Source organism: Glandiceps talaboti, chromosome 19, assembly GCF_964340395.1.
Source record: "Glandiceps talaboti chromosome 19, keGlaTala1.1, whole genome shotgun sequence".
Classification (NCBI taxonomy): domain Eukaryota; kingdom Metazoa; phylum Hemichordata; class Enteropneusta; family Spengelidae; genus Glandiceps; species Glandiceps talaboti.
In genome coordinates, this window is record NC_135567.1 from 4,604,899 (window position 1) to 4,619,525 (window position 14,627).

At 34.9% G+C, this 14,627-nt stretch overlaps 1 protein-coding gene and 1 long non-coding RNA gene across 2 annotated transcripts in view; one reads left to right on the forward strand and one right to left on the reverse strand.

Moving 5' to 3' along the window:
* Window positions 1–5,225: 5,225 nt before the first annotated feature.
* The window catches only part of LOC144450374 (uncharacterized), a 47,702-nt gene continuing 38,300 nt past the window's right edge, over window positions 5,226–14,627 (reverse strand). Inside the window, exons 2-4 of the long non-coding RNA XR_013482235.1 lie at window positions 7,826–7,930; window positions 7,473–7,541; window positions 5,226–5,285 (exon numbers count right to left, since the gene is read on the reverse strand). This is a non-coding gene — a long non-coding RNA (uncharacterized LOC144450374). The remainder of the gene's footprint in view (window positions 5,286–7,472; window positions 7,542–7,825; window positions 7,931–14,627) is intronic.
* Window positions 8,994–11,539, forward strand: LOC144450350 (uncharacterized). The gene is made up of 2 exons (XM_078140951.1): window positions 8,994–9,253; window positions 10,257–11,539. Exons 1-2 carry the CDS (start codon window positions 9,079–9,081, stop codon window positions 11,537–11,539), a joined length of 1,458 nt encoding a protein of 485 aa, XP_077997077.1. The 5' UTR covers window positions 8,994–9,078.

The following is a 14,627-nucleotide window of genomic DNA, read 5'->3' on the forward strand; positions in this document are numbered from 1 at the left end:
CTTAGTCTTCAGCTATGATCTATGTATATGATATGTATGTTTTATTAGGTGTACCATTTATAGACTTGGATAGTACTTAGTCTTCAGCTATGATCTATGTATATGATATGTATATTTTATTAGGTGTACAATTTATAGACTTGGATAGTATTAAGTCTTCAGCTATGATCTATGTATATGATATGTATGGTTTATTAGGTGTACCATTTATAGACTTGGGTAGTACTTAGTCTTCAGCTATGATCTATGTATATGATATGTATGTTTTATTAGGTGTACCATTTATAGACTTGGATAGTACTTAGTCTTCAGCTATGATCTATGTATATGATATATATGTTTTATTAGGTGTAAAATTTATAGACTTAGATAGTACTTACTCTTCAGCTATGATCTATGTATATGATATGTATATTTTATTAGGTATACCATTTATAGACTTGGATAGTACTTAGTCTTCAGCTATGATCTATGTATATGATATGTATATTTTATTAGGTGTACCATTTATAGACTTAGATAGTACTTAGTCTTCAGCTATGATCTATGTATATGATATGTATATTTTATTAGGTGTACAATTTATAGACTTGGATAGTACTTAGTCTTCAGCTATGATCTATGTATATGATATGTATGGTTTATTAGGTGTACCATTTATAGACTTAGATGGCACTTAGTCTTCAGCTATGATCTATGTATATGATATGTATATTTTATTAGGTGTACCATTTATAGACTTGGATAGTACTTAGTCTTCAGCTATGATCTATGTATATGATATGTATATTTTATTAGGTGTACAATTTATAGACTTGGATAGTACTTAGTCTTCAGCTATGATCTATGTATATGATATGTATGGTTTATTAGGTGTACCATTTATAGACTTAGATGGCACTTAGTCTTCAGCTATGATCTATGTATATGATATGTATATTTTATTAGGTGTACCATTTATAGACTTGGATAGTATTAAGTCTTCAGCTATGATCTATGTATATGATATGTATGGTTTATTAGGTGTACCATTTATAGACTTGGATAGTACTTAGTCTTCAGCTATGATCTATGTATATGATATGTATGTTGTATTAGGTGTACCATTTATAGACTTGGATAGTACTTAGTCTTCAGCTATGATCTACGTATATGATATGTATGATTTATTAGGTGTACCATTTATAGACTTAGATAGTACTTAGTCTTCAGCTATGATCTATGTATATGATATGTATATTTTATTAGGTGTACAATTTATAGACTTGGATAGTACTTAGTCTTCAGCTATGATCTATGTATATGATATGTATGGTTTATCAGGTGTACCATTTATAGACTTGGATAGTACTTAGTCTTTAGCTATGATCTATGTATATGTATGTATGGTTTATTAGGTGTACAATTTATAGACTTGGATAGTACTTAGTCTTCAGCTATGATCTATGTATATGATTTATTAGGTGTACCATTTATAGACTTAGATAGTACTCAGTCTTCAGCTATGATCTACGTATATGATATGTATGGTTTATTAGGTGTACCATTTATAGACTTGGATAGTACTTAGTCTTCAGCTATGATCTATGTATATGATATGTATGTTTTATTAGGTGTACCATTTATAGACTTGGATAGTACGTAGTCTTCAGCTATGATCTATGTATATGATATGTATATTTTTTTAGGTGCACCATTTCTATTCTGTTACAATACATAAAACTGTGATACCTGGTATACATAAATAAACACTTACTACGTATATATTTAACTGGTTTTACAATGATAATTATAAACATACCCCTTGCAATGACTTAGCCAATGTAGATTTTCCAACAGCTGCATAGCCACACAAAAATAATTTGCATTTCTTCTGTGCGACTCCAGGCTCTTTCATCAGTTCTTGGTAATCTTGTTGCTTTATAAGAGTGAAATACATAACATATTCAGACAATTGTAGTATAGTGCAAGCAATGTAAATAATGTATGTTGTTATTTAACACATTATATTCTTACTATATTTCGGGATCAACAGTTAGAGCTGTTCGTCACCTGCGTGGACTGCCCAACTATTGTCAAAGTTAAATATATAAGTAAGTAAATAAATAAATATACTTGAATAAATGGATAATATAATGGAATTTATAATATGAATATGAAATAAATACAAGATGGATGAATAAATATTTAAAAACCATGAGTAACATTGTTAGCATGAATAATTAAATGGGATTGTTGAAAGGATTAAACTGTATATACAATTAGATATTTAGAGTTTCAATCGCTGCACTTCATTGTTAGTTAATATGTTAGCTAATTATGAATTTGTTATTAAGTACATAAACAGACTATGAATATTATGAAAATAAATCGAACCAGAGCAGAGTTTTAGAATATTGTTTGTACAAGTACATTATGTCTGCATAAATAGATTAATGAATAAAAATTGATGTATAAGAAATAACAGTATCACTCACTATATGGTTAAATTGTAGTATGTTCAATAATTAAAGGAAAACATAATTAATTTATTATAAAATACATAAACATACTAAATCTACTATTACAGACTAATTATTCTACATACTTTATTAGCATATTCACTATCTATATATTTCTATTTTATACATTATGTATATTTGAAATAATATTAGAATATCAAGATTTTAGTTACTTCTGAAAATTAACGTTTTAATGTTTTCATTTGAGTAAAATATTGTCAAATAAAATTATAGCCAACCCAACAATGTTTAACTCAAATATATATAAATATATATATATATATATATATATATATATATATATATATATATATATATATATATATATATATATATACATATAATTTCATTCTTCTTTCGCCAAGTAGAGTGCTCGATCACCTTGGAGAGCTATCATACATAAAAATGAAAGAAGACGAGTCTGATATTACATAGTGGAATTACACTACGGACCGTTTCACCCGAAGGATCGTCAGGTGTAATAGTGTGGTTTAATAGTATTCGTTAGTTATACATCCTGCTTAATGTACATAACTTATGTGTGTTCACTGACGGCTGTGTGTACACAAAAAGATTGACAACAAAGGTTACGTATTATTAAGTAAGAACTTGTTAGCGTGCCGGCATTTACTGATTAATTCAGTTCTGCTGTTCAAGTTCGTTGATTTGTCGGCAGTTATAATAAAATATTTTTCCCAGAGGCATAGTTGACATCGTTTGGTAACGTTAGAGTATGAGGAAGCCTGCTTGAGAACTGACCAGTGTACGTCGTAATTAATGTTGCTGTCTTTTAGGTGCCAAATGTATTTACTGAGTGCAGTGTCTTTCTTCTTGTGATCAAGTTTAAATGAAGACTTGTGGTTGTTAAACCTGCTTTTGAATTCTGTGTCACTAACGCCTATGTATGATTTGTGATCTTGGTTAGTGGTGACTGTTGCTTTGTAAACAACGCTTTTTATGAGGCATTTTCCTGCGAGAGGGCACTCCTTTGGTTTTCTGCAGTTACAGGTATTTTGTTGTGTTTGCTTAGCTTTTGAAAGTATGGCTTTATTATGACCGCTGATTAATTTACCCATGTTGTCCATGCAACTATAGCTCACTTTAGTATTATTACGGTTGAAGATTTTATGCAGTACACTGGATATGGGGAAATGCTTGTCGATGAGGTTGAGAAATTTTCTACCGATGTTTGTTGAAACGTGTTTACTGTAAGGTGGGTTGAACCAAGTTATATTACGGCTGCGATTCCGCTTGCGTTGAGTGTGTCTTGTTTGGTCAAATTTGAGGGTGTGATTATATCCTGCTTCATTGAGTGCATCTTGGTAGGATGATGTAGTGGCGTCGAATAGTTGTTCATCACTGGAAATGTTGGATAGTCGTTGGTTTACCGAGCTGGGTATGGTCTTAATTATGGCTTTAGGATGGTTTGATTTCTTGTTGACGTAGTGGGTGGTGTTATTTGGTTTTGTGTACGGTCGGTATGACTCGTCACGCAAGTTGAAAGTGACATCAAGGAAGTTGACAATTTTGATACCTTGGTCGGTGGTGATTCGAAGGCCGAGTTTCTTAAATTCTGAAGTTAGCTGCTTGGCTACTTTGTTGGCTTTCGATGGTGAATGGTTACGGAGTACAGCTAGGCCATCATCCCTGTATAATCCTACCTCATTATCAAACATATGTTTGACTTTACTAAGTAAGTAGGTGCCTATAAGTTCGCAAGTTTCTGCTCCGTCATAGCAGCCCATAGTAATATCAAATAGGTAGGGCGGGTTAGACTTGTGCCATGGTGAATCATCGTGGAAAAGTAGGGTTTTCTTTGTATGCATAATTATTTCCTTTTCTTCGTTCTTGATATCTGTAAAATTTGATGCGAAGTCAAGTGCTTCATCTAGAAGTTTCTGGGTGATTGATGGGTAGAATTCAACTACATCAAACGTGAGGAAAGAGCATGATTGCTTATTGGTAATAGATGTGAACCATTCAATGACAGAATTAGTGTTTTTCCATTGATGGGTATTAGTGGCCTTGATAATGTCCTTGTTAATGCGGTCGAGTATGGTTTTACTTACAATTCCGATTTCACTTTTTGCGGGGTTGATTAGTCTACATTGAACGTGGTTGGGAAAGTTATCTTTGTGGTCCTTGATTGTAATGAATGCTGGTTTCTGCGCAAGTGTCTCAATTCTGTCATCCAGTTGAAGTTTCTCTGCGATACATTTTGCTTCGGCATTGATTTGTCCGGTTTGTGAAGTGGAAGTCCTCCTGTATTTCGCTGTGGTATTGTCTTTTAACAGTTTTTCGTATTCTTCCTTCTGTAACTTGTAATGATTGTTAGTTTTGTCGGCTGGGATAAACATGTTTTCAGACTGTTTGATACATTTAGCATCTTTGCGTAGCTTATTTAAAAATTGACATTTGATGTTCCTAAATTTTATGTTCTCGATAACATGTAGCAGATCTTCTTCAAACTTAATCATTTCATCAATCTGGGGTGGTGTTTTTCTTGATTTAAAGCCGTAGGTTTCCTTCTGCTTAGGTTTGGCCTCTGGACGAAGGTAGAAGAAGGCTTTCCATCTCATTCTTTTTATCACGCTTTCAGTTTTCTCGATTAATCTTTTTGTGTACTCACGGTCATCTGGTAGTGGGATATTCTTCATGGAGTATCGGAAGTTCACTCGTTCCATTATTGACAAAAGTAGGAGAGTGCTCAACAAATAGGAGCAATTAAATACATATAATTTCATTCTTCTTTCGCCAAGTAGAGTGCTCGATCACCTTGGAGAGCTATCATACATAAAAATGAAAGAAGACGAGTCTGATATTACATAGTGGAATTACACTACGGACCGTTTCACCCGAAGGATCGTCAGGTGTAATAGTGTGGTTTAATAGTATTCGTTAGTTATACATCCTGCTTAATGTACATAACTTATGTGTGTTCACTGACGGCTGTGTGTACACAAAAAGATTGACAACAAAGGTTACGTATTATTAAGTAAGAACTTGTTAGCGTGCCGGCATTTACTGATTAATTCAGTTCTGCTGTTCAAGTTCGTTGATTTGTCGGCAGTTATAATAAAATATTTTTCCCAGAGGCATAGTTGACATCGTTTGGTAACGTTAGAGTATGAGAGACAAATTTAGCACTGTTCTCCAAACGCAGCTTGAACTAGACTGAGGCTAGAAGGAGCCTAAGTAGAAAATTATGCATAGTACAAACATTCTGACAATTTCCTGTGCTCCCCTTACGTATACACATGTAATCTGGTGATGACGTACATCCTCTGATATTTCCTGTGAGCATATTTGAACACTGGTTTGTGAACTAGATGCCAGGAGGAATGGAATGTTCAGGCTTATGAAAATATTCTGTATAAACTAAAATTAAATAAATTTTTAATTTATACCCACATATTGGGTACCTGTTACTGTCCTTGTGTGAATGTAGAATGAAGTAGTGAGACTGGCAAGTATGTCTAGAAAAACTTTAATGTCCTAGTAACAAACTAACTTGTTAAATCAATAACAAAATACATACACAAACTTTGGCTATCTTGAGGGCTACTCAGCACCACTTGCAGCTGGGAAGATCACCAGCAGGTGTAAGGAGTATAGGCTACCTGGGGAGGTCCCAGCAGATAGGTCCTATGTGTGCTCCTGAATGTAAACATAAGTAAACCGAAAAGATCACCCGGGGAGGACCCGGCAGGTGTCGTAACCATAGCTACCTGGGGAGGACCCGGCAGACATAGCTAGGTGGTGAATTGTACAGGGGTAATTTGCAGTAAGCCGAGAAGAGCACCTGGGGAGGACCCGGCAGGCGTCTGTATACTAGCTACCTGGGGAGGACCCGGCAGACATAGCTAGGTTGAATTTGTACTGCATATCCAGTGTACTGCATAAAATCTTCAACCGTAATAATACTAAAGTGAGCTATAGTTGCATGGACAACATGGGTAAATTAATCAGCGGTCATAATAAAGCCATACTTTCAAAAGCTAAGCAAACACAACAAAATACCTGTAACTGCAGAAAACCAAAGGAGTGCCCTCTCGCAGGAAAATGCCTCATAAAAAGCGTTGTTTACAAAGCAACAGTCACCACTAACCAAGATCACAAATCATACATAGGCGTTAGTGACACAGAATTCAAAAGCAGGTTTAACAACCACAAGTCTTCATTTAAACTTGATCACAAGAAGAAAGACACTGCACTCAGTAAATACATTTGGCACCTAAAAGACAGCAACATTAATTACGACGTACACTGGTCAGTTCTCAAGCAGGCTTCCTCATACTCTAACGTTACCAAACGATGTCAACTATGCCTCTGGGAAAAATATTTTATTATAACTGCCGACAAATCAACGAACTTGAACAGCAGAACTGAATTAATCAGTAAATGCCGGCACGCTAACAAGTTCTTACTTAATAATACGTAACCTTTGTTGTCAATCTTTTTGTGTACACACAGCCGTCAGTGAACACACATAAGTTATGTACATTAAGCAGGATGTATAACTAACGAATACTATTAAACCACACTATTACACCTGACGATCCTTCGGGTGAAACGGTCCGTAGTGTAATTCCACTATGTAATATCAGACTCGTCTTCTTTCATTTTTATGTATATATATATATATATATATATATATATATATATATATATTTTAACATCATATTTATTCCACACTATAGCCAACCCAACAATGTTTAACTCAAATATATATATAAATATAATATATATATATATATATATATATATATATATATATATATATATATATATATATATATATATATATATTCTAAATTTTACTCTGAGGAATCATGCATTAATACATTGCAAAGGTACACATTTTAAAAACATGCCAATCTTCTGGGCATTGCATATCACTGCTATAAGTGCTGAATAGGACATACGATGAAATGTAAATGAAATTAAATATACATATATACTTGTATTTACCTTCATATGGTGCATCAACAGCCGTTTTATTTCGCTTGTTTTTGCCAAATCAATTGGTCGTTCCCCTTCCTACGTTAACACAAACACAATAGCAAGAATTTACAGAAATGTCTCAACATATTGCCCAATTCAATTCATTCCACACTACTGAAATCAATTTCTCAATTAAACATACAGACAGACAGACAGACAGACAGACAGACAGACAGACACACGCGTGTGGGTTAAACATACATACATACATACATACATACACACATACATACATACATACATACATACATACATACCATGAGTGTCATGGTATATGTATAAACAATACTTTTATGTGTTCATTAGAAAATATATTTTACCTCATTTTTCAAATCGAACTCAGCATTACTTTCCAATAGAATTCGTACTACTTCAATGCTGTTGCTGGATCCTTCACAAACTTCATGTAGTGGTGTATTACCAAACTGATATAAGACATAAACAAATAAATTAAAATTTACAATAATCCAAGTTATTAAAAGTTACACTGATATGGTTATCTATGGTTCTCTTTAAATACTATACTTGTGATGATTTGAGTGAGAATACGGGATGTCTTAATATACTTCTTTCTTTTTGTTTACTTTAAATGCAAAGTCTTTCTGAATATGACTAAAACGAATAAGTGTGTATGCAAGGGTTCACTCTTTAGTTAATTTCTTTGTTCACTTGGTTATGATATCCAATGTCCAAGGAAAAGAAGACAAATACTAAATGTTACTGTTCTATAAACTGAAACGAACTATTGATGAGGTTTGTTAACAACACAGATGACAATAGTGAGTGTTGATTGTCTAAATACGGTCTATAATAATAAGGATGTGAATGCACTAGACTGTGAGATATATTGTATAACTCCGCCCTCACTGGTCTTCTCTATCCAACTGTAGTAATCTGAAGTACTATGATTACAATTGAAGATGTTAAAAGGTAGGTACCACGGCAGAAACGCAGGAGTTATTCGCACGCTTAGCCACCACTTGCAATAAACTAAGCTCAAAACTGGTAACAATATGCGATTTCTAAACGAACCGATGACATACTAAAATATAATTTATCATATGTGTAAAAAAATGTTTATCCCTACTATGCAATAAACTGTTTTAACAACCATGTCGGAATCTGTCTCTACTGAGCATAGTTGTCATAATAATTATTTAGCAATGTTTTTGTCCAAGGTTAGCAACCAGTAAAGTATTTCATACATTTATTGCAGTTTTCATAGGTGTTAGGAATTATCTTGCACTTGAGCTGTTGTTACTTTAGTCTGCCACTGCCCCCCCCCCCCCTCACCCCATGACATTTTATCACACATCAATGGGCTATTGTGTTGGGTTCATATCGCACTTTTCACGCTACTCGGTTACAAGTATTGTATGTTCAATCATAGCCTCTATTGTCAACATTACTCTATTGTCATGGAAATAGATGATATGCATATGACGTCATCCGTTACGGGAACGAGGCTAATTCACGACGGCCGCCATATTGAGTGGCAAAAGCGAGTGGCATGCACTGTAAGCAAATGCGTGTCTTCTGCTTCCACTAGCGCCTAATTTGAAATTTCAGTACCATGGGAAAGAGTTGCTGTGCCTTTGGATGTACAAACCGTCATAAAAAAGGATGTGATTTTTCCTTTTACCGAATTCCAAAGGATTTAGATCGACGGCGACAGTGGCTTTCGGCAATAAATCGGAAGAATCTAGAACCAAAACATGCATGGCTGTGTAGCAAGCATTTCATTACCGGTAAGTAGAAAAATAAAGTTGTCTTTGAAACGCCTCCCCCAAATATTTTTAAGTTTCAAGATGATTGATTATCCAAGTACCACACCTGATATTTTCGAAGTTCAAATTCATGCATTATTTCTTTTTGCTATTGACAGAAATGCTACGATTATGAAAATGTAGTCCTGCTTGTACGGGTCGACATGATGATATGACCCTCACCACCGCGTTGTCCGAATTCCGAAGGTACAACTCACTCCGTATGCAAGCAGGACTAATGAAAATATGGCGCGTTCGCTCAGTGAACTAGTACAAAATAGCTAGTACGAGTGTAGTCCTACTTCCTTCTGGTGTTGAGGGTCCTGTCAGTAATGAAGACCCGTGCACCGTCTGCAAGCAGGACTAGTACGAGTGTTGACAGCGCGTTGTACACCATTGCCTGTGAACAGAACTTCGCATTGTAACAGTTGTGGGCGATGAAAAATGCCTTTGATGGTGCCGAAAAAAGTCTACTTCTTATCACTGTCAAACTTGATACAAAAAACAACACACGGTCCCTCTTATGTAGGTTCAAGCGACTATTATCAGTTTGTTTATTTCTGTAAAAGTTAGCCGTGATGCAAGTTTTTGCTTCAGACACGATTGTTTCTTTTCGACATGCAAGTATAGGGGATTTGTATAGCTCATTGGTTTTGAGTATCAGTAGTAGTGGTTCTTGAAAGAAAGAAAAATGAAGAACATTTTTCATAGAAATATAAATGGTAATGATATTTTATACAAATTATAGGAACTAGACTAAGAAATGAAGTATCACACATATGGGTGATATTTCCATGACTAGACCTTGAATATACTCGACAATTATTACTATTGTACATCTGACATTCTATAAATGAAATTCTTTTTAATTATCCTGAGGAAAATTACTACAGCTAATAACCCTTGTTTTGCAGTATCATTTTTTGTATAATTATTCCCATGTATGAATATTGCTGTAACCTAGATGTTTTGTCGTTCATTCAAGGTGCCAAGAATGACGACCCCAATCATCCAGACTATGTACCATCAGTGTTTTCGTTCATCACACAACAAAGAAAAAGAAAGGCGGAAACTGATCTTCAGAGGTTTGAACGGAGAAGCAGTAAATTTAAAGCTTGTATGGTGCCTGATGAGGAATCCAATGAAACTGAGCAGGAAACCAAATTTGGAAAACAGGAAGAGATGTTAACCAAGGACCTGACTCAAGAGAATAATGATGCGAGTATAAAACTGAGATCAGAAGTTGCAGAGCTAAAGGAAATGAATAGTCGGCTGATTATTGAAAACAAACAGTTAAGAGATGACAATAAGAATTTGAAAATTGAAAGGGACAGGTTGAAAGAAAGACTAGATAGCATATCTTTTTCTGAAGAAACTTTTAGTTTGAATGAAAAGAAATGTAGTTTTTATACAGGATTACCTAACTTTGTTATAGTTAAAATGGTTTTTAATTTAGTTGCTTCACACATTAAGACATATTCACAAAACAAATTGACACAATTCCAGGAGTTTTTATCTGTTCTTATGAAACTTAGGTTAAATTTACTTGATGAAGATTTATCATATCGATTTGGAGTTGACCAGTCCACAATCAGCAGAATTTTTAACAGGTGGGTCCCAGTAATGTCCTCAAGGTTGTCATCATTTATTATATGGCCTGACAGAGAAGTTTTACGTTCAACCATGCCATTATGTTTTAGAGATCACTTCAAAAATTGTGTTGTTATTTTAGATTGTTTCGAAGTTTTTAGTGAAAGACCAACAGATCTAGTAGCCAGGGCGCAGACATGGTCCAATTATAAACATCATAACACTGCAAAATTTTTAATTGGAATATCACCACAAGGTACAATAATATATATATCCAAAGCATGGGGAGGGAGGGTCTCAGATGTTTACTTGACCGAAAGTTGTGGAATCCTGAAAAAATTGTTACCCGGGGATGAAGTTCTAGCAGATAGAGGGTTTACTATTGAAGCTTCTGTTAGTGCTTATAGGGCAGTATTAAAAATTCCTGCATTTACCAAAGGGAAACTGCAACTTGAAAGGGAGGATATTGATTGGTCCAGGGAATTAGCTCATGTGAGAATCCATGTTGAAAGAGTGATTGGCCTTCTAAGAAATAAATATAGAATATTACAAGGAACCCTCCCCATTAAAATGATCATGAATAAAACGTGTGGTGGTAATACTGTAGTGGATGATATAGCCATAGTTTGTTCAGCTTTGTGCAATCTTTGTGAATCTGTTGTTCCCCTAGATACTTAAAAAAAAACACAGCTGAATCACAATCTGCTTCCAGGATGTGTGCATTCTGTAAATCACCTCACTAGAGACACCCAGGTTCACTCTAGTATTTATATTAGCTCTCACAAACACTGAAAAAAGCTGTATCCATATAGCCTTTACACTGTATACATGGCATGCTATACATGAAACGACAATGTCTGATCCACAATTGATTTAATAGTATTCTAGAACATAGTGCTAAGGCCTTGGTATATGAATGTGTATTGTTCTTGTTAACAAAACAAAAAGAAAGGAACCATGTCAGTGTCTTAGGTCAAACAAAATAATTGTTTGGTTCGGGTTACATATTTGAGCAAAAAAAATTGCTAAAATCGCAACAAATTTGAAGTCTAGGAAGTAATGATGGATGTGGAAACCTACATCATCTAATAAACAAACACAACATAAAATTCTTCCAATCTGTAATGACCATATGTGATGAGAAGAAATCAATGACATGGGTACAATATGGAAAACAACAGAAAACATAACTACCTGAACTAGAGACTAGGAAATGAAAAAAAAATTGCCCTATCCCACCTATTCTCAAATTGAATGTAATCAGAAGTTCAGAACCACACAATTTTTTTTTTATTACGCCTAACTCAAAGTCAATAGTAAGAGTTTATCTTATCAGTAGTTAGAATTGAGAAGATTGCAAAGAATTATTCTTCTGTGCTTGGTGAGACAATTGCTATTAAAACCTACATTTTGTAACTTGTAATCTGAGGTCAGTGTACTGTAGAGTGCATTTTAACAATGTATGAAGTTTCAAACTGTGATTTTGATTTGGTCCCTTGTATTTATTGTTTGTTTACAAATAATTTCCTGTACATGCAATAACAAACAGCTGTCAAATGAATTGTAAAGACAATGTTGAATAGTGTCAGTAATTTATTGTAAGTTTATATTTTACCTCGAATTACATTCATTATAGATATAAATGTGTAACAGTATTACTGTTGTACTTCTTATAGCTTTACTACACAAATTATACAGAACTGATATTGATTTTTTTATGTCCTAATGAAATATTTACAACAACAGGGAGAGATTTAATGAAATGTACTAATTCATTTTGAACTGTTTCAGAATTAAAAAAACTATATTCTTTGTATTACTTGTTTCTCCATTTCTTCTCTTAATTATTGTCCTGTGCAGGTACACACTACTGTTCAATGAGGCAAGTTCAAATATTAAACTTATGGATTTTAAAAATATAAAGGGGTCACCTGACTAGCCTCCTGTAATTTCAAATAATACACAAGTATATTAGTGCAGTAAATATATTTTAATTACATGAATGCTACTAATTACAGACCTTTCTACTGGTGTTACCCATTGTTTTACCTAGGACCTAGTCATCATCAACAGTGGTGTGTTACTGTGCAGGACAGTCTATTTTTTTCCTGTCCTTTTCTTTGAACAACTTGGACAAAGCCACTTCCCCTTCTTAGCATGCTTAATTTTCAAACAATCCAAGTGATAGTATTTCACTTCACAATCTTTGCTACTGCAAACAATCATGTCCCTCCCAAAACTCTCACCACGGCAATAACAAACAGACGTATCTGAATGTATACCACATGACAACTGACTTTCTGGCTGGTTCTCTGTGCTCCCCAGTTGTAGATATTTTCTAGAGTACCACTTGGCTAGTATTTCAGGGAGAATGCAATGCCTGAAGAATTTATCAGCTTTCTTTATCATCTGCTCCATGAAGATTTCATCAAAATATACTTGCTGAATTACTTCACCCTCAGGTGACCAAATAACAAAATAGCTGGATGAAATGCCAACTAAAAACATTTGTAACTGAACTTGATAAAAATATTGATGAGTTCGCTTTAAAACATACTTTCCATCAATGTTCTGCATACAAAATGATGCATCTAATTCTGTTTGCATTTGTGGAGTCCTATGTTTACATTTGAGGGGACACTTTACTTCAACTGTAAAAATCCCATGACACTCACATCTAATTAAAGCATCAGGGGAACCTGCAAGAAAGGGATACTTGGTGCTTCTGTACAGTCCACACTGTAAAATTTGAACTCCTACATGCCCTTCATTTATCATACGTATTTTCAATCTTTCAATGGCATCTTTTTCATGCACACAACCATAACATGTAGCTTCTGTTGAAAATTTGTGTTTAAGAGGGTGACATATGCTGAGAATTAGACTCTGGGAGGGCATACTTGGATCTGTACTACATACTGATTTAAATCTACTTGCAGTAATCAAGCCTGCACGTTGTCTAAACCAAATATTGGAAGTGGCCTGTTTGCGTGTAGCAATTTCTATGTCCTCAGCCTCAGATTTTGATAAGGTCATGTTTTCATAAACATTGTCACACTTTAGCAACAGTTCATTGTACGCGAGGTCATGGAAGGACGGGTTGTAGAGTTCAGTGAGCGGCTTGACCAGCTTTGTTGACGTGGGTACAAATTGCTTGTATGTGTCAGGATGTACACGTAACACGGCACTTTTTACACCTGTTTGCTCGAGTTTAACCACGAAGTCTTTTAATTCGCCCTGTGTTAACGATGGTGCAGACTTTCTAGTCGGGGCTTTCCCTGTAGATTTGTCACTACCGGTAATCACACGTTCCGTGGCACTGGCGTTGCAAAGCAGTTTGTATTTCTTGTTTGGTCTGGCGAAGTTTATGTTCGAGATTTCTTCAAATGTAACCTTTTTCAGAGTCGGTGGGAGCCATGGACAGACTTTTGAGGTGCATGCTGACATGTCAGTTCTTCTTTTGAATTGAGTCACTGCACCGATGTAGAATAGGATCGCTCCTACATGAGAACAGGCTTCACCAAGCCCAGCCATACAGATACAATGAGCGGTAGTCACTGTACCGTCTGCTGTGAGTGCAACCCATACGCGGTTCGGGGGCGAAGTGAAGATGCTCTGTGAATGCCGTACTTTCCCTACAAACAGAAACCCAGTGTTGGGGTCGTCATTGATTTTATTTTTTTTGCACATTACATCAAAAGTTTGTCCGGTAACAACGAATTGGTATGCATCTAAACTTTTGTACGATTTCAGTTGTGAGTGAGTG